We start from the raw sequence: 17,439 nt of genomic DNA on the forward strand, positions 1-17,439 counted from the left end.
GGACGCCACTGACCCCGCTGAGGACCCTGCTGTGAAGTGGGTTTCCAGCTGCAGCTGTTTCTTTCCTGGAGATGTCCGCTTTCTCCCCTCCCCAGTTTCTCCCTGACCCTGTTGGAGGAAGGATGAACCTTCCCTGGACTGTCAGGTTCCCGTATAGTCTCTCCTCAGGGTGACCCCAGCATGGCTTCTTGTACCTGTTTCCACACAAGTCTGAATTCTGTAGCCGCCCTGTGTTCAGGGAATGCTGAAGACAGAGGGACCCAGGAGTCCCTGGGATCAGTAGTGGCACTGAAAGAGTTAAGGGCCTGGGCACAGCACTGTTTAGGGTGTTTGAAGTAGGGCGGGGAAGGGAAGGGCTGCAGTGGATGAAGAGGCAGCTGGTCTGTACTGGAATGAGTTCCCCCTTATGCAAACTTCTGGACCATGAGCAGCTCCCTTAAAAGGACCAAGAGAGAGGGGACCCCCACCAAGGTGCTGGACTGGTTCTTAAAGGGGCCACCTGAAGCAGGACTTTTTCCCACACTGAAGTCACCAACTGAGGGCAGAAACAGGTCTCCCATCTTTGGGATATCTCCCAGGTCTGGTGAGTTTCCCTCTCTCCTTTCCTGGGTCCTTGCCCTCAGACCCTCTCTTGCCCCACCTGTCTGGCATGGCACCCAGAACACATGCCAGGAAACTGGCAGGAGGTAGAAGAGGACTGGTTGGTCTTGACCCTTTTCTTCTCTATCCCCCACAAATAAAGGGTTAGTCTGGGTCCCAAGCCCCTGGTAGAATAAGCATACAGCTACAGGTCCAGCAGAACGGAAGAGGGCAGGGTCCCTAAGTTCAGTTTACTAACCAATTAAAAAAAAAAAAAAAAAGGCGGTCACACTTGGAAGCCCAGAGCAGCAAAATTCCTGACTGACTTATGAACCTAGTACATCAAGGACATGGGGATGATTTAGGGAGAGTGTCTGAGATGCCTGTGGCTGACTTAGTAGAGGGGTGTGTAGTTAGATTAGGGGGCTGGGGACGCCTTGAAATTCCAGAACTAAGTACAGATGATAATGCCTCTCAGGAGACAACCCGGAAGCTGATACGACAGATGGCTTTTGCCCATACTGGCCTCTGCCCCACTAAGGGATGGTAGCCAGGGCCCACCATTGTATTTGTGCATAGACTCTTCTGGGTCCTCTTCTCTGTGCCTGACACTTAAAAGGTGCTAAAATAATCTTTGCTGAATGAATGGATCCTCTATATCTTTTACTTTGCTTTCATTTTTGGAATTGTGGCACTACTCTCTGACAGTGGACAGGAAAGTCAGAGAAGGAGAATGAGTTCCAGGACACCAGCGTTCAGCCAAGTCAGGCAGATGGGTGAAGCAGGAAGGTATCAGAGACTTGGGTGCTCCTGTCTTGGAATGGGGTGTCTAGGGAGCACATGGGAAGGAATTGTAGCTCCTGGAGCCTTCTTTATCTGAGGCGAAGAGAAGCTCTGCTTTAGCCTTCTTTGCAGGGCACTGTTGGATTAATGGTTTACTTTCTACAGGAGAAGAAATGTTAGGTTAAATTTTGAACCATCAAAGAGTTTTTGTGACCCTGTGTCCCACCCCCAGGGCCAGGAGATTTGGAGGAGAGCCAGTACAACATGTCATTTGGCCTCTCCTTTCCTCCTCAGCCTTTATTATCCGATTCTCTTGGGTCTTCTCCAATATTGGCCACCTCGCTAGATTTAGGATCCCAGAGCCAGACTCAAAGCTTCTCAGACTGCGAAAGGGCCAGCCAGCATTGCCTCCAAGCAACAGCACCTGGCTGTTTGGTTGCTGTCAGCAGTTCCTCCCCCATGTTCGGTGTTCGCTGGCAGCAAACATAACCAGAGACCTGCCTGTGCCCCATCACCTCATTCAGGGGTCTAAGCTAACACAGGGAGCAGAAAGGATACACTGAACTTCTTTGGGACCCCTATCTCATTTCTTTTGGAAGCTGCTTCGTTTCTTTGGCTGGGGTCAGGGAGGTAGGAATGAGGTGGGTAAAAATAATGTTGCCAGATTTCTTTCAAAGCTAGCCACTTGGCCTGGTGTGGTGACTCATGCCTGTAATCCCAGCACTTTGGGAGGCTGAAGTGGGTAGATCACCTGAAGTAAGGAGTTCAAGACCAGCCTGGGCAATATTGTGAAACCCCCATCTCTACAAAAATACAAAAATTAGCCAGGCACAATGGCGGGTGCCTGTAATGTCAGCTACTTGGGAAGCTGAGGTGGGAGAATTGCTTGAACCTAGGAGGCGGAGGTTGCAGTGAGCCGAGATCGCGCCATTGCACTCCAGCCTGCCTGGTGACAGAGCAAGACTATCTCAAAAAAAAAAAAAAAAAAAAAAAAGGAAAAAAAAAGCTAGCCACTTGATAGGCTGGGCACAGTGGCTCAGGTCTATAATTTCATCTCAGCACTTTGGGAGGCCAAGATGGGTGGATCACTTGAGGTCAGGAGTTCAAGACCAGCCTGGTCAACATGGTGAAACACTGTCTCTACTAAAATTACAAAAATTAGCCAGGCGTGGTGGTGCACGCCTGTAATCCCAGCTACTCAGGAGGCTGAGGCAGGAGAATCACTTGAACCTGGGAGGCAGAGGTTGCAGTGAGCCGAGATCGTGCCACTACACTCTAGCCTGGGCAACAGAGCGAGGCCGTGTCTCAGAAAAAAAAAAAAAGCTAGCCACTTGCTTTCTTTGAGAGCTTGTTTTCTGGTTTCAGAAAAGAATTCAGGCTCCATAATGTGATGGATCAGCTTTGAAAACTCATCTCCGCCTCCTATCAGCTCTGTGACCCCCAGCCAGTTACTTAAGCTCTCTATGCAGCCTGTTTCTTCATATGTAAAATAGGGATAATAATGTCTGTTTCAAGAAATATTTGTGAGGATGGCACAAAATGGATGTTGGCACTCATTATCTCTCTCTATATAGGCCTCAGATGACATTTAGGAAGTAGGTATGTTGGCTGGGTGCAGTGGCTCACACCTGTAATCCCAGCACTTTGGGAGGCCAAGGTGGGAGGGTCACCTGAAGTTAGGAGTTTGAGACCAGCCTGACCAACACAGTGAAACTCCCTCTCTACTAAAAATGCAAAACTTAGCTGGGTGTGGTGGTGGGTGCCTGTAATCCCACCTACTTGGGAGGCTGAGGCAGGAGAATCGCTTGAACCCAGGAGGCGGAGGTTGCAGTGAGCCGAGATCGCACCATTGCACTCCAGCCTGGGAGACAGAGCAAGACTCCGTCTCAAAAAAAAAAAGGAAGTAGTTATATTGAGGTCTCAATGTCTCAATATCCCTTCTTCCCCAAAGCTTGTAGCCGAATGCCTGGTGTGCAGTGATCCTTTCATGTCCCTCTTTTATCTCTTTTCTCCTTTCTCCTCCTTCCTGAGATTTTGAGACCCGGTTGCTCTAGATTAGGAGTTGGCAAAGTTTTTCTGTAAAGATCCAGTTAACAAATATTTTAGGCCAGGCGTGGTAGCACATGACTGTAATCCCAGCACTTTGGGAGGCCAAGGTGGGCATATCGCTTGAGCTCAAGAGTTCAAGACCAGCCTGGGCAACATAGCGAGACCTTGTTTCTACAAAAATTACAAATATTATCCCGGTGTGGTGTGGTGTGCCTGTAGTCCTAGCTCGCTTGGGAGTCTGAGGTGGGAGGATTGCTTGAACTTGGGAGGTCAAGGCTGCAGTGAGCAGAGGTCACGCTACTGTACTCTAGCCTGGGCGACCAAGTGAGACCCTGTCTAATATATATATATACACATATATATATATTTTATATGTATATATCTGTGTACACACACACACACACACACACACACACATATATAGCCGGGCGCAGTGGCTCACACCTGTAATCCCAGCACTTTGGGAGGCCGAGGCAGGTGGATCACCTGAGGCCAGGAGTTTAAGACCAGCCTGGCCAACATGGTGAAACCCCATCTCTACTAAAAAATACAAAAATTAGCCAGAAGTGATGGCAGGTGCCTGCAATCCCAGCTACTTGGGAGGCTGAGGCAGGAGAATCGCTTGAACCCGGGAGGTGGAGGTTGCAGTGAGCCAAGATTACACCATTGTACTCCAGCCTGGGCGACAAGAGCAAAATTCCATCTCAAAAAAAAAAAAAAAGCCGGGCGCGGTGGCTCAAGCCTGTAATTCCAGCACTTTGGGAGGCCGAGACGGGCGGATCACAAGGTCAGGAGATCGAGACCATCCTGGCTAACACGGTGAAACCCCGTCTCTACTAAAAAATACAAAAAACTAGCCGGGCGAGGTGGCGGGCGCCTGTAGTCCCAGCTACTCTGGAGGCTGAGGCAGGAGAATGGCGTGAACCCGTGAGGCGGAGCTTGCAGTGAGCTGAGATCCAGCCACTGCACTCCAGCCTGGGCCACAGAGCGAGACTCCGTCTCAAAAAAAAAAAAAAAAAAAAAAAAAAGTACACACACACACACACACACACACACACATATTAGGATCCCAGACTCAGGATATATCTATACATCAGGCTTTGTGGGCTCTCTGTTGCAACTACCAACTTTGCTGTCATAATGCAAAAACAGCCATAGACAATATGTAAATGACTGAGCATGGCTGCATTCCAAAAATACTTTATTTATAAGCACTGAAATTTGAATTTCATATAATTTTGTGTCTCAAAGTATTCTTTTATATTTTTTTTTCAACTATTAAAAAAAGATAGCAGGACAGATTTGTCCCAGAGGCTATAGTTTGCTAACCCTTGCTTTAAATTTCCAGAGGCCATTCTATCCCTTTCTTCTCCTTGAAGAGGAGAACTTTATCAGGGCTCATCAGGGTCTCAAAGGACAGAAAAGCACTCATTTCTTCTTGCTCTTCTTGCTCTGATTGCATACACACTTTTCCATCAGAAGTTGTGTGTAACTGTTCCCATCATAGTTATGTTAGTGTCAGCCCATGAGTTATTTATTCTCTCTCTCTCTTTAAGAGAAAACAGTAGGTCACCATCATTCTCTCTCTCTTTCTCTCTCTCTCTCTCTCTCTCTCTCTCCTTCTCGCCTTCTCTCCTTCTTTCTTTACAGAGTCTCGTTCTGTCGCCAGGCTGGAGTGCAGTGGTATGCTCTCGGCTCACTGCAACCTCCGCCTCCTCGGTTCAAGTGATTGTCCACCTCAGCCTCCTAAGCAGCTGGGACTACAGGCATGCGCCACCACGCCCAGCTAATTTTTTTTGCTTGTTTTTTGCCACAGAGTCTCGCTCTGTTGCCCAGGCTGGAGTGCAGTGGCGTGATCTCGGCTCACTGCAACCTCTGCCTCCCAGGTTCAAGCGATTCTCCTGCCTTAGCCTCCTGAGTAGCTGGGATTATAGGCATGTGCCACCACGCCTGGCTAATTTTTTTTGTATTTTCAGTAGAGACAGGGTTTCTCCATGTTGGTCAGGCTGGTCTCGAACTCCTGACCTCAGGTTGTCCGCCCACCTTGGCCTCCCAAAGTGCTGGGATTACAGGTGTGAGTCACCATGCCAGGCCAATTTTTGTATTTTTAGTACAGACATGGTTTCACCATGTTGGCCAGGATGGTCTCGATCTCTTGACCTTGTGATCTTCCCGCCTTGGCCTCCCAAAATGCTGGGATTACAGGCGTGAGTCACCACACCAGGCCAAGCATTCTTCTTTCTAGCTCTCTGTTTCAATATACCCTGCCGTCTCTATGTCTCTAAGTAATAATAACAACAATAATAATTGTATTTATTGAGCACCTAATATGTACCAAAAACAGATGGAATGGGGACTAGGTGCATTGCATACATTATCATCAAGTCTCTCTCAACATCCTTACAAAGTAAGTACAGGCCCAGCGGCTTATGCCTGTAATCCTAGCACTTTGGGAGGCTGAGGCAGGCAAATCAGTTGAGCCCGGGAGTTTGAGACCAGCCTGGCCAACATGGTGAAACCCTGTCTCTACTAAAAAGTACCAAAAAAAATCAGCCAGACATGGTGGTGCACACTTACAGTCCCAGCTACTTGGGAGGCTGAGGTGGAAGGGTCACCTGAGACAGAAATCAAGGCTGCAGTGAGCCATCATTGTGCCACTGCACTCAGCCTGGGTGACAGAGTAACAATCCTATCCCAAAAACAAAACAGGCCAGGCACCGTGGCTCATGCCTATAATCCCAGCACTTTGGGAGGCCGAGGCAGGTGGATCACCTGAGGTCAGGAGTTCGAGACCAGCCTGACCAACATAGAGAAACCCTGTCTCTACTGAAAATACAAAAATTAGCCTGGCGTGGTGGTGGGCGCCTGTAGTCCTAGCTACTCAGGAGGCTGAGGCAGGAGAATTGCTTGAACTCGGGAGGCGGAAGTTACAGTAAGCCGAGATCGCACCACTGCACTCCAGCCTGGGTGACAGAGCGAGACTCTGTCTCAAAACAAACAGACAAACAAACAAAACACCCAAAACAAAGTAGGTCTTATCATTCCTTTTTTTTTTTTTTGAGACAGATTTTTGCTTTTATTGCTGAGGCTGGAATGCAACAGCACAATCTCGGCTCACCACAACCTCCACCTCCTAGGTTCAAGCAATGCTCCTGCCTCAGCCTCCCGAGTAGTTGGGATTACAGGCATGTGCCACCACACCCAGCTAATTTTGTATTTTTAGTAGAGAAAGGGTTTCACCATGTTGGTCAGGCTGGTCTCGAACTTCCGACCTCAGGTGATCTGCCCGTCTTGGCCTCTCAAAGTGCTGGGATTATAGGTGTGAGCCACCTCACCCAGCTTCTCATTCCCATTTTATACATGAGTCTGAGGCTCAAAAAAGCTGGCTGGGCAGGCCGGGTGTGGTGGCTCATGCCTGTAATCCTAGCAGTTTGGGAGGCCAAGGCAAGCGGATTGCCTGAGTTCAGGAGTTTGAGACCAGCCTGGGCAACATGGTGAAACCCTGTCTCTACTAAAATACAAAAAATTAGCTGGACATTGTGGCGTGCACCTGTAGTCCCAGCTACTCGGGAGGCTGAGGCAGGAGAATCGCTTGAACCTGGGAGGCAGAGGTTGCGGTGAGCCGAGATCGCGCCATTGCACTCCAGCCTGGGCAACAAGAGGGAGACTCTGTCTCAAAAAAAAAAAAAAAAAAAATAGCTAGCTGGGCTGGGCTCAGGAGCTCATATCTGTAATCCCAACACTTAGGGAAACTAAAGCAGGAGCATCACTTGAGGCCAGGAGTTCAAGACCAGCCTGGGCAACACAGTGAGACTCCATCTTTAAAAAAAATTTTTTTTTTTTTTGAGACGGAGTGTCATTCTTTTTTTTTTTTTTTTTTTTTGAGACAAAGTCTCACTCTATTGCCCAGGCTGGAGTGCAATGGTGCGATCTCGGCTCACTGCAACCTCCACCTCCCGGGTTCAAGCTATTCTTTTGCCTCAGCCTCCTGAGTAGCTGGGATTACAGATGCGTACCACCATGCCCAGCTAATTTTTGTATTTTTAGTCGAGACAGGGTTTCACCATGTTGGCCAAGCTGGTCTTGAACTCCTGACCTCATGATCCACCTGCCTAGGGCTCCCATTTGTTGGGATTACAGGTGTGAGCCACCGCACCTGGCCTATTTTGTTCTTTCTTTGAGACAGAGTTGCCCAGGCTGGAGTGCAATGGCGTGATCTCAGCTCACTGCAACCTCCACCTCCCAGGTTCAAGCGATTCTCCTGCCTCAGCTTCCCTAGTAGCTGAGATTACAGGTGTGTGCCACCACGCCTGGCTAATTTTTGTATTTTTAGTAGAGATGGGGTTCCACCATTTTGGCCAGGCTGGTCTCAAACTCCTGACCTCATGATTTGCCCCCCTCAGCCTCCCAAAGTGTTGGGATTACAGGCGTGAGCCACCGCACTGGGCCCAAATTTTTTTTTTTTAACTTAGAGCATGGTAGTGCATACCTGTAGTCCAGCTACTGGATGCTAAAGCAGGAGGATCGCCTGACCCAGGAGTTTGAGGCTGCAGTGAGCTCTGATCACAGCTGCACTCCAGCCTTGGCAACAGAGCCAGACCCTGTGTCCCAACAAAAAAAAAAGTTAAGTTCCCAAGGTTATGTGGCTTATGAAAGTGGCATAGCTAGGCTAGGTGCATTGGCTCATGCCTGTAATCCCAGCACTTTGGGAGGCTGAGGCGGGCGGATCACCTGAGTTCAGGAGTTCGAGACTAGCCCTGCCAACATGGCAAAACCCTATCTCTAGTAAAAATACAAAAATTAGCTGGGCATGGTGGCAGGCACTTGTAATCCCAGCTATTCAGGAGGCTGAGGCAGAAGAATTGCTTGAACCCAGGAAGTGGACATTACAGTGAGCCAGGATGGTGCCACTGCATTCCAGCCTGGGCAACAGAGCAAGACTCCATCTCAGAAAAAAAAGAAAAGAAAGAAAAAGAAAAAAAGAAAGTGGCAGAGCTAGCAAATTTGACAGACTTCAAAGCTGTAACATCCTAAAGAAATTATGGTCTCAGAGTTTTGAATAACAGATGTCTCTCTATTAAAATATTATATATTCCCATTCCAGCTCCCAGTAGAATGTCTAAGAAATCTTTGATGACCAGTGCAATCTGTGGAGGTTTTACACCTGGAGGAAGGGACAGCACACGCTGATGGTTTGCAGTAGTGGGAAGACCATTTGATCCAGAGGCAGGAAGACAAGTAAAATGACTTCTTAGAGCCCCTTCCTGCTTTCCCAGCTCCCCTCCCCCATCTCAAGCATCTGATCCCAGACCTATTTCAGAATCTCCTCTCTGCTCAGCGGAAGCAGTGATATGACATGATGTGATCTCATTTGAGAGCTAAATAAAGCCATTGTGTGAGACCCAGCCCTGGCCTCTCCCATGCACCATTTCCTGAGCTCAAGAGGCTAAGGGAAAATGGGAGGGGGGCTAGGAGAGTTAATCTAATGGAAAGAGAAGCAACACGATGATGGGAGCCCCAATTTGAATTTCAGACAGTGGAGGAGGGAATATTGCTAGGAGGAAGTTGAGGAAGCCTTGCTAAACTTCATCTCTTTGAGGGACAGAATAAAAAGTATTGGCATCATAGCATAGGCAGGGTTAGTGGGGATGAGGATGTGAGGGAGAAACTGCCAGACAGATTCCATTTTCACAGAGGGCAGAGACTGTGAATGAAATGACAGAGATGCTGGAAAAAGGGTAAATCTTTGAGAAGAGGTTTGGTCTGAGCTGGAGGAAGAAGGGTGAGTTACAAAAGGATCTTAAGATCTGAGGTACCTGTCAATGGGGCCAGGGTAAGTTTCACAAAGATCTTGAGATCTGAGGTACCCGTCAATGGGGCTAGGGTGACAGGACACCATCTCCAGCAGGAACATCCACAGGGACTGAAGAAAAGCAAAGGTCTCCAGTTCACTGCACTTCCTTCACTGCACTTCCTTCATCTTGCCAAATTCAACCATGCAGGCTGGGCGCAGTGGCTCGCACCTGTAATTCCAGCACTTTGGGAGGCCAAGGCAGGAGGATCGCCTGGGCCCAGGAGTTTGAGACCATCCTGGGCAACTTAGTGAGACCCCATCTCTATAAAAAATTTAAGACCGGGTGTAGTGGCTCACACTTGCAATCCCAGCACTTTGGGAGGCCGAGGCAGGTGCATCACCTGAAGTCAGGAGTTCAAGACCAGCCTGGCCAACATGGTGAAACCCTGTCTCTACTAAAAATACAAAAATTAGCTGGGTGTGGTGGTGCATGCCTGTAGTCCCAGCTACTTTGGAGGCTGAGGCAGGAGAATCTCTTGAACCCAGGAGGCAGAGGTTGCAGTGAGCTGAGATGGCGCCATTGCATTCCAGCCTGGCAACAAAAGTGAAACTCCATCTAAAACAAAGCAAAACAAAACTTTAAAAATTAGTTGGATGTGGTGGCATGCACCTGTAGGCCTGGCTACTCAGGAGGCTAATGTGGGAGGACTGCTTGAGCCTGGGAGGTGGAGGCTGCAGTGAGGCTTGAGGGTGACAGAAGGAGAGAGATCCTCTCTCCGAAAAAAAAAAAAAAAAAAAAAAGAATTCAATCCTGTGGGCATAACTGAGACAAGGCTAGCAGGTAGACGTTGAGTACAGGGGGTATAGTTCAAACCAACTTTTTGCTTCTGGGAGGTCCCTGAATTCCAGAGCTCATAATATCCACCCAGTGTCCCTGCCTCCCCCTCACTGCCTCTCAGTTTCTGTCCTATTTCCAGCCCCTGTTCCCCTTTTCCTAGTATATCTCCAGATCCTACTCTTCTCTCCACCCAGCTTTTCACAATATTTTTGTCAACCTCCCTCTGCCTCCACATCTCAGCTTTGGAGGCCACTGGTTGGGAGGGACCCTGCCATGGCCCTCAGCCTCTGACCTGCTTCCTATAGATCTGCTCATCCTGTTTGCACCCAACATACCTGATGGCACAGGGCCCCTCTGTAGGCAAGGAGGGAGAGGATCTCTCCTGGTGGCTGGCTAATGGGTTCCCTGTCCATTGCTCCCAGACACAATGAGCACAGATGGGCACAGGGCCGTGGCCACTCTCCTAGGCTTCTCCTTTTCTCTCCTTAGACACCTACCCAATGGGGGAACAGCATTGTCGTCTGCAGAGGCCTGAGCACCTGCCTCCCTCCCTTTCCTGTGGTAAGCAGGCACACAGCCACCCCAGGCACAGCGCTTTCTTTTTTCTTTTTTTTTTTTCTGAGATAGAGTCTCGCTCTGTCGCCCAGGCTGGAGTGCAGTGGCGCAATCTCGGCTCACTGCAAGCTCTGCCTCCCAGGCCCATGCCATTCTCCTGCCTCAGCCTCCCGAGTAGCTGGGACCACAGGTGCCTGCCACCGCTCCCGGCTAATTTTTGTTTTTATATTTTTAGTAGAGACAGAGTTTCACCATGTTAGCCAGGATGGTCTCGATCTCCTGACCTTGTGATCCGCCTGCCTCGGCCTGCCAAAGTGCTGGGATTACAGGCGTGAGCCACTGTGCCCAACCAGCACTTTCTTTTTTTCTTTTTTTTTTTTTTTTTTTGAGATGGATTCTTGCTCTGTTGCCCAGGCTGGAGTGCAATGGCGCGATCTCAGCTCACTGCAACCTCTGCCTCCTGAGTTCAAGAGATTCTTCTGCCTCAGCCTCCCAAGTAGCTGCGACTACAGGCATGTGCCACCACGCCTGGCTAATTTTTGTATTTTTAGTAGAGACAGGGTTTCACCATATTGGTCAGGCTGGTCTCGAACTCCTGACCTCATGATCTGCCTGCCTTGGCCTCCCAAAGTGCTGGGATTACAGGCGTGAGCCACCACGCCCAGCCCGTGGCACAGCACTTTCTTCTCAGCAGCTCTGGGTGGGGTGAGGGCAGAGTGGACAGATTACAGTGAGGGAGGAAAGTAGATTGAAGGTACAGTAACTGATAACCTGGACTTCCCTGGAGTGGTTAAGACAACCTGGAGAAGGTCTGACAGCTCCACAGAAAGCCTTGAAAGAGGGAAGGTTCTGGGTCCCGGCTTCCTGATCCTTCTGGGCACTCCTGACATCTTAGTAGCTGGAAGTGGTGCCAGGAGAAAGGGAGCCTGGGAGACTCATTAGAGCAGAAGGTCTAGAGAGACATGGCCTAGGAGTGAAGTGTACAGAGGTATGTGGTAAATGCTGTTTCCCTTCCTGCCCTTCCTGCCCCTGGTACTCTGGGACTTGGCACTTCTTTCTGGAGTGGGGCTTATCATTTTCAACTTTAAGAGCACCTGAGAGTTCTTAAGTCTGAGACACACTGTGACAAGCCCTGATGCCAACCAGGAGTGTTGGGCAGTGAGAACAATGCCCTTTGGGATAGAGTAGAGGAAATATGTGCTCTGTGACTGATGCTTGGAGCCCTTCTCTCTGCACCATGGGGAGAGGTCAGACTGGCTTTCACTCTCCATATGACCAGACTCTTAGAAGAAGGAATCATGCCGGGTACGGTGGCTCACACCTGTAATCCCAGTACTTTGGGAGGCAGAGGCGGGCGGATCACCTGAGGTCGGAAGCTTGATACCAGTCTGATCAACATGGAGAAACCCCATCTCTACTTAAAAACATACAAAATTAGCCAGGCCTGGTGGCGCATGCCTGTAATCCCAGCTACTCGGGAGGCTAAGGCAGGAGAATCGCTTGAACCCGGGAGGCAGAGGTTGCAGGGAGCCAAGATTACCCCATTGCACTCTGTCCTGGGCAACAAGAGTGAAACTCCATCAGGAGGAGGAGGAGGAGGAGGAGGAGGAGGAGGAGGAGGAGGAGAGGGAGACGGAGAGGGAGAGGGAAAAGGAGAAGAAGGAGAAATCACAACACTTTATCACTCATGAACCTTTTCCCCCTGCTACTTTTTCTACTTTGTTTTTTTTTGTTGTTGTTGTTGTTTTGAGATGGAGTCTTGCTGTTGTCATGCAGGCTGGAGTGCAATGGCATGATCTTGGCTCACTGCAACCTCCGCCTCCCAGGTTCAAGTGATTCTCCTGCCTCAGCCTCCCAAGTAGTTGGGATTATAGGTGCTGGCTACCATGCCCGGCTAATTTTTGTATTTTTAGTAGAGACGGGATTTCACCATGTTGGCCAGGCTGGTCTTGAACTCCTGACCTCATGATCCACCCACCTCAGCCTCACAAAGTGTTGGGATTACAGGAGTGAACCACCGCACCCGGCCTCCCCCTGCTACTTTACCTGCCTAAAATCCTCTCCCTCTACCCTGGCCAAATCCTAACCACTTTACCCTTCCAGGCACATCTCAAAGACCATCTACTTCCTTCTGTTTCCTCCTCCCCTTTAAAAACAAAAACAGGCTGGTTGCAGTGGCTCACGCCTGTAATCCCAGCACTTTGGGAGGCCAAGGCGGGCGGATCACGAGGTCAGGAGATTGAGACCATCCTGGCTAACATGATGAAACCCCCCTTTCTACTAAAAATACAAAAAATTAGCTGGGCATGGTGGCGGGCGCCTGTAGTCCTAGCTACTCGGGAGGCTGAGGCAGGAGAATGGCGTGAACCCAGGAGGCGGAGCTTGCAGTGAGCCAAGATCGCGCCACTGCACTACGGCCTGGGCGACAGAGCGACACTCTGTCTCAAAAAAAAAAAAAAAGGCCTGGCACAGTAGCTCACGCCTGTAATCCCAGCACTTTGGGAGGCTGAGGTGGACGGATCACCTGAGGCTGGGAGTTCAAGATCAGCCTGGCTAACATGGTGAAACCCTGTTTCTACTAAAAATACAAATTATCCAGGCATGGTGGGGCGTGCCTGTAATACCAGCTACTCAGGAGGCTGAGGCAATAGAATTGCTCGAACCCAGGAGGCAGAGGTTGCAGTGAGCCGAGATCACACCATTGTACTCCAGCTTGGGCAACAAGAGCGAAACTCTATCTCAAAAAACAACACAAAACAAAAGCAAGCAAGGTCTTATTGTGTCACCCAGGCTGGAGTGCAGTGGCATGATCATAGCTCACTGCAGCCTTGAACTCCTGGGCTCAAGTGATCCTCCCACCTCAGCCTCCCAAGTACCTAGAACTATAAGCACATGCCACCACGCCCAGCTAGCATTTTGTTTTCTTGTGGAGATAGGGTCTCGTTATGTTGCCCGGGCTGGTCTAGAACAGCTGGGCTCAAGTGATCCACCCGCCGCAGACTCCCAAAGTGCTGGGTGAGCCACCTCACCTGGCCTTTTTTGAGTCTCCCACCTGGTCATGTGCCCTCACTCGTTTAACAGCCCAAAGCCTTTTGTTGAAACTTCTCTTGTGGCATTTGGCATATGTGAGCCAGTTATGGAGTCATCTGTGATTTGTGCTTTTGCTTGTGCACACACATGCACACTCACCCACTCACTAGACTCTGATTCCTTGAGGACAGGAACAATATCTATTTCTCTTTGCTTGGTTTTCTGCTATATAAATCCTCAGTGAATGGAATAAGAATGAGACAATGAGGTTCTCTTTATGTGCTAGAAAGGACACTGAAGGCCGGGCGCGGTGGCTCAAGCCTGTAATCCCAGCACTTTGGGAGGCCGAGACGGGCGGATCACTAGGTCAGGAGATCGAGACCATCCTGGCTAACACGGTGAAACCCCGTCTCTACTAAAAAATACAAAAAACTAGCCGGGCGAGGTGGCGGGCGCCTGTAGTCCCAGCTACTCAGGAGGCTGAGACAGGAGAATGGCCCGAACCCGGGAGGCGGAGCTTGCAGTGAGCTGAGATCCGGCCACTGCACTCCAGCCTGGGCGACAGAGCGAGACTCCGTCTCCAAAAAAAAAAAAAAAAAAAAAAAAAAGAAAGGACACTGAACTGGGATCCAGAAAACCTAAGTTCTAGCCTTGACTCTGCAGCTAATTCACAATGTGACCCTGAGCCACACATTCTCCAGTTCTGTGTCTTAGTAAAGTGAGGGGTGGCTAGGCACTCCGAAGCCCAGCTGACTGTGACACACTTCTATTTCCAAGGTTCCAGAGTTCTAGAACCCTGCTCACCCTTTTCTTTCTTGCTGATGCAGACTGGTCTGCGTGTGTCTCCCATGAACAGAGCCGTCCCAGATGTGTTCCTCGCAGGTGGAGACCAGGTGCCGCGAGGCCACACTCGCCGCTGTCTTTCTGCAGTTGAATCCAGAGAGCAACTGGAGGAAGAAGAGGCAGGGGAAATAAAGGAGGGGAATGGCTCGCATGCTGTACCCCTCCGAAGGTCGGGGGCTTTCCGGGCCCATAGCCGCAACTATGACGTCTTCAAAAGACATAGTTGGGGGCCTGGCAGGGAGCTCGAGGACCCACTGACTAGGTAAGCCCCCAGGGAACCTCCTGTACCTCCTTCCCTCCAGGCCTAGACCTTGGAGAAAATGGGAAAGTGAGAAAGAACTAGATAACTCGCTAGTTATCTCCCTCAAGAGACAACCATCCGAAGAACGACAGGAGTCGAGGAGACCTGGGCCCCCAGTCCTTTCCCTGGAGAACCGGAGCTCAATCCCACTGGTGGGCCTTTGGGGAGGATGGATGCTGCCTTCCAAAATATGCCTCTCGCCAGTGGCTCTTATCTCCTTCTCTCAGGGCAGAGTGAGGGTAGTCGTGGGTGGGAGGTGTGGAGTCAGGGTGAGTATCAGGACACTGGATCTTCTTGCTTCCGCCTCCTACGGTGGGTTTCATAGAACCACATAATGGTGTCATAGAACCACAGAAGGAACTCAGAGAGCATATGGCACGATCTCCTCATTTTACAGATAAGGAAACTGAGGCCCAAAGAACTTTCAGAGATTTTTTTTTTTTTTTTTTTTTTTGAGACGGAGTCTCACTCTGCCGCCCAGGCTGGAGTGCAGTGGCCGGATCTCAGCTTACTGCAAGCTCCGCCTCCCGGGTTCATGCCATTCTCCTGCCTCAGCCTCCCGAGTAGCTGGGACTACAGGCGCCCGCCACCTCGCCCAGCTAGTTTTTTGTATTTTTTAGTAGAGACGGGGTTTCACCGTGTCAGCCAGGATGGTCTCGATCTCCTGACCTCGTGATCCGCCCGTCTCGGCCTCCCAAAGTGCTGGGATTACAGGCTTGAGCCACCACGCCCGGCCCAGAGATTTTTTTTTTTGAGACGGAGTCTGGCTCTATTGGCAGGCTGGAGTGCAGTGGCGCGATCTCGGCTCACTGCAACCTCCGCCTCCCGGATTCAAGCAGTTTTCCTGCCTCAGCCTCCTGAGTAGCTGGGGCTAAAGGTGCGTGCCGCCATGCCCAGCTAATTTTTGTATTTTTATTAGAGACGGAGTTTCACCATGTTGGCCAGGATGGTCTCAATCACTTGACCTTGTGATCCGCCCACGAAGTGGTGGCCTCCCAAAGTGGTGTGATTACAGGGGTGAGCCACACGCCTAGCCGTGAACTTTCAGAGATTTCTTGAGAGAGGTGGTCACAGGGTGGGACATTGGGCCTGCCCCATTGCCAGGTCCTTGCCGGGCTTTTGGTTGCAGGCTGAGGACAACCCAGGATGCCTTAGATTAACTCATGGTCCTGCATTGCCACGTGAGATCAGTTGTTCTTGCTCAGACTTCTGCATATACTTGGTGGACTGGAGCAGAAAAATCATCTCTTCCCCCTCCCGTGGAAAACCCCTGACCACTTCCCCAAAGTCAGAGGAAGTCAGAAAGAGAAGGTCCGGGGGTCAGCATGAAGAGTTCAGTGTGAGTGAACATTGTAGGGGCTGCTGGCCATGGAAGGGCACTGTCTTTCTGCTTTGAAAATGGTCCCCTTGAACAAGTTCTTTTAGCTCTGGTGAGTGGACCAACCTTCCCTAGCTCCTGGGCAGGGCTGGCTGGTTTGAGTGAGGGGAGAGGACCCTGGGCCTTGTCCCTGAACTGGCTTGGGTGGGAACGCAGATGAGAAGCAATGCCTGCAGGGCTCATGGCATCTTCCTAAGGGTAGCTGGCTGGAAGAGAGATGCCCAAATGCCTGGGCCCCCCTATGTGGCACCAACTGTATCTCAGGGTCTTTCAAGTGTCACCCACCTTTCACAGTCAGGTATTAATTCTGCCCCTTGGTTAGAGAGGGAAGGGAGTCCTGAGTGCACTATTTGGCTGAGCAGGGGCAAAGGTTGGCATCAGCAACCAGGCAAGGAGGGAGAATTCAGCTTGCTCTTGCTGTTCCCCTTCCCCTGAACCCTGGCTTTCTTCTGGAGGCAGTACTGCCCTTTGACCAGCAGGGGCCACTCTTGCTCACAGCCAACTCTGCATCCCTGGCAAAGCAGAGCCCCAAAGTGGGACCAGTTTGGGTCTATGTTGTGCCTATGCCAACAGGAAGGGCTGGGCTGGGGGCAAGCAATAGGGCTGGGCTGAGGCGAGGCGGTGTTCCTCCCTGGTGCCCGTCACTGGCCACTGGATACAGACGGTAGTGGTGGCAATGTGTGTTTCAGGAGGAGACTGCGAGCATCGGGATGCCCAGGCCCCGAGGAGGCCCCCTACTTGCAGAACCAAGAAGAACTGGACACCTTTCTGGGACTGCAGCACCAGGGTGGCTACCCTTCGCGGCTGGTATGCACAGACAGATCCCCATGAAGGGCCCTGCCTTGCTCCTCCTCTCCTGCCCCTCGCCTGTCTAGCCACTGTTCTATTCCATGTCTCCTCTGTTCTGCCAGCTGCTGGGTCTCTCTGTGTCCAGGCATTGCTCTGACTCCATCTGACTGAATCAGAATCTATCCTCTATGTGCCTCTGTCTGCTTCCCTGGGTCTGTGTGCTCTGTCCCTGACTCTGGGTACCCTGCCTCTGTCTCTTTCTCTAAGACTCTCTGTTTTTTCCTTTCTGTGTTGGTGCCTCTGTGCTGATGAGGGTGTATCTGTTCCTTTCTCAGTAAAAGGGCCCTATTCCCCTAGTAATGATAACCACTTCTTTCTGTGGACCCCACATTTCCCCAATTTGGAGCTGAACTTATTTATTTATTTACTTATTTATTTACTTATTTATTTTGAGACAGGGTCTCACTCTGTTGCCCAGGCTGGAGTGCAGTGGCACGATC

At 50.4% G+C, this 17,439-nt stretch overlaps 1 protein-coding gene across 10 annotated transcripts in view; it reads left to right on the top strand.

Moving 5' to 3' along the window:
- The first annotated feature begins 350 nt into the window (after nt 1-350).
- The window catches only part of ARHGEF2 (Rho/Rac guanine nucleotide exchange factor 2), a 68,656-nt gene continuing 51,567 nt past the window's right edge, over nt 351-17,439 (top strand). For 6 of the 10 annotated variants that reach the window (XM_015455896.4, XM_073993026.1, XM_073993024.1 and 3 more), the window contains exons 1-3: nt 351-583; nt 14,456-14,733; nt 16,840-16,957. In XM_015455896.4, the coding sequence (XP_015311382.3) occupies nt 14,477-14,733; nt 16,840-16,957 (375 nt within the window). In that variant the 5' untranslated portion in view covers nt 351-583; nt 14,456-14,476. Of the gene's footprint in view, nt 584-14,455; nt 14,734-16,108; nt 16,203-16,691; nt 16,958-17,439 lie in introns of those variants that run through there. The other 4 variants (XM_073993044.1, XM_073993052.1, XM_073993160.1 and 1 more) reach the window with 2 other exon arrangements.

Source organism: Macaca fascicularis, chromosome 1 (assembly GCF_037993035.2).
Source record: "Macaca fascicularis isolate 582-1 chromosome 1, T2T-MFA8v1.1".
Lineage (NCBI taxonomy): Eukaryota > Metazoa > Chordata > Mammalia > Primates > Cercopithecidae > Macaca > Macaca fascicularis.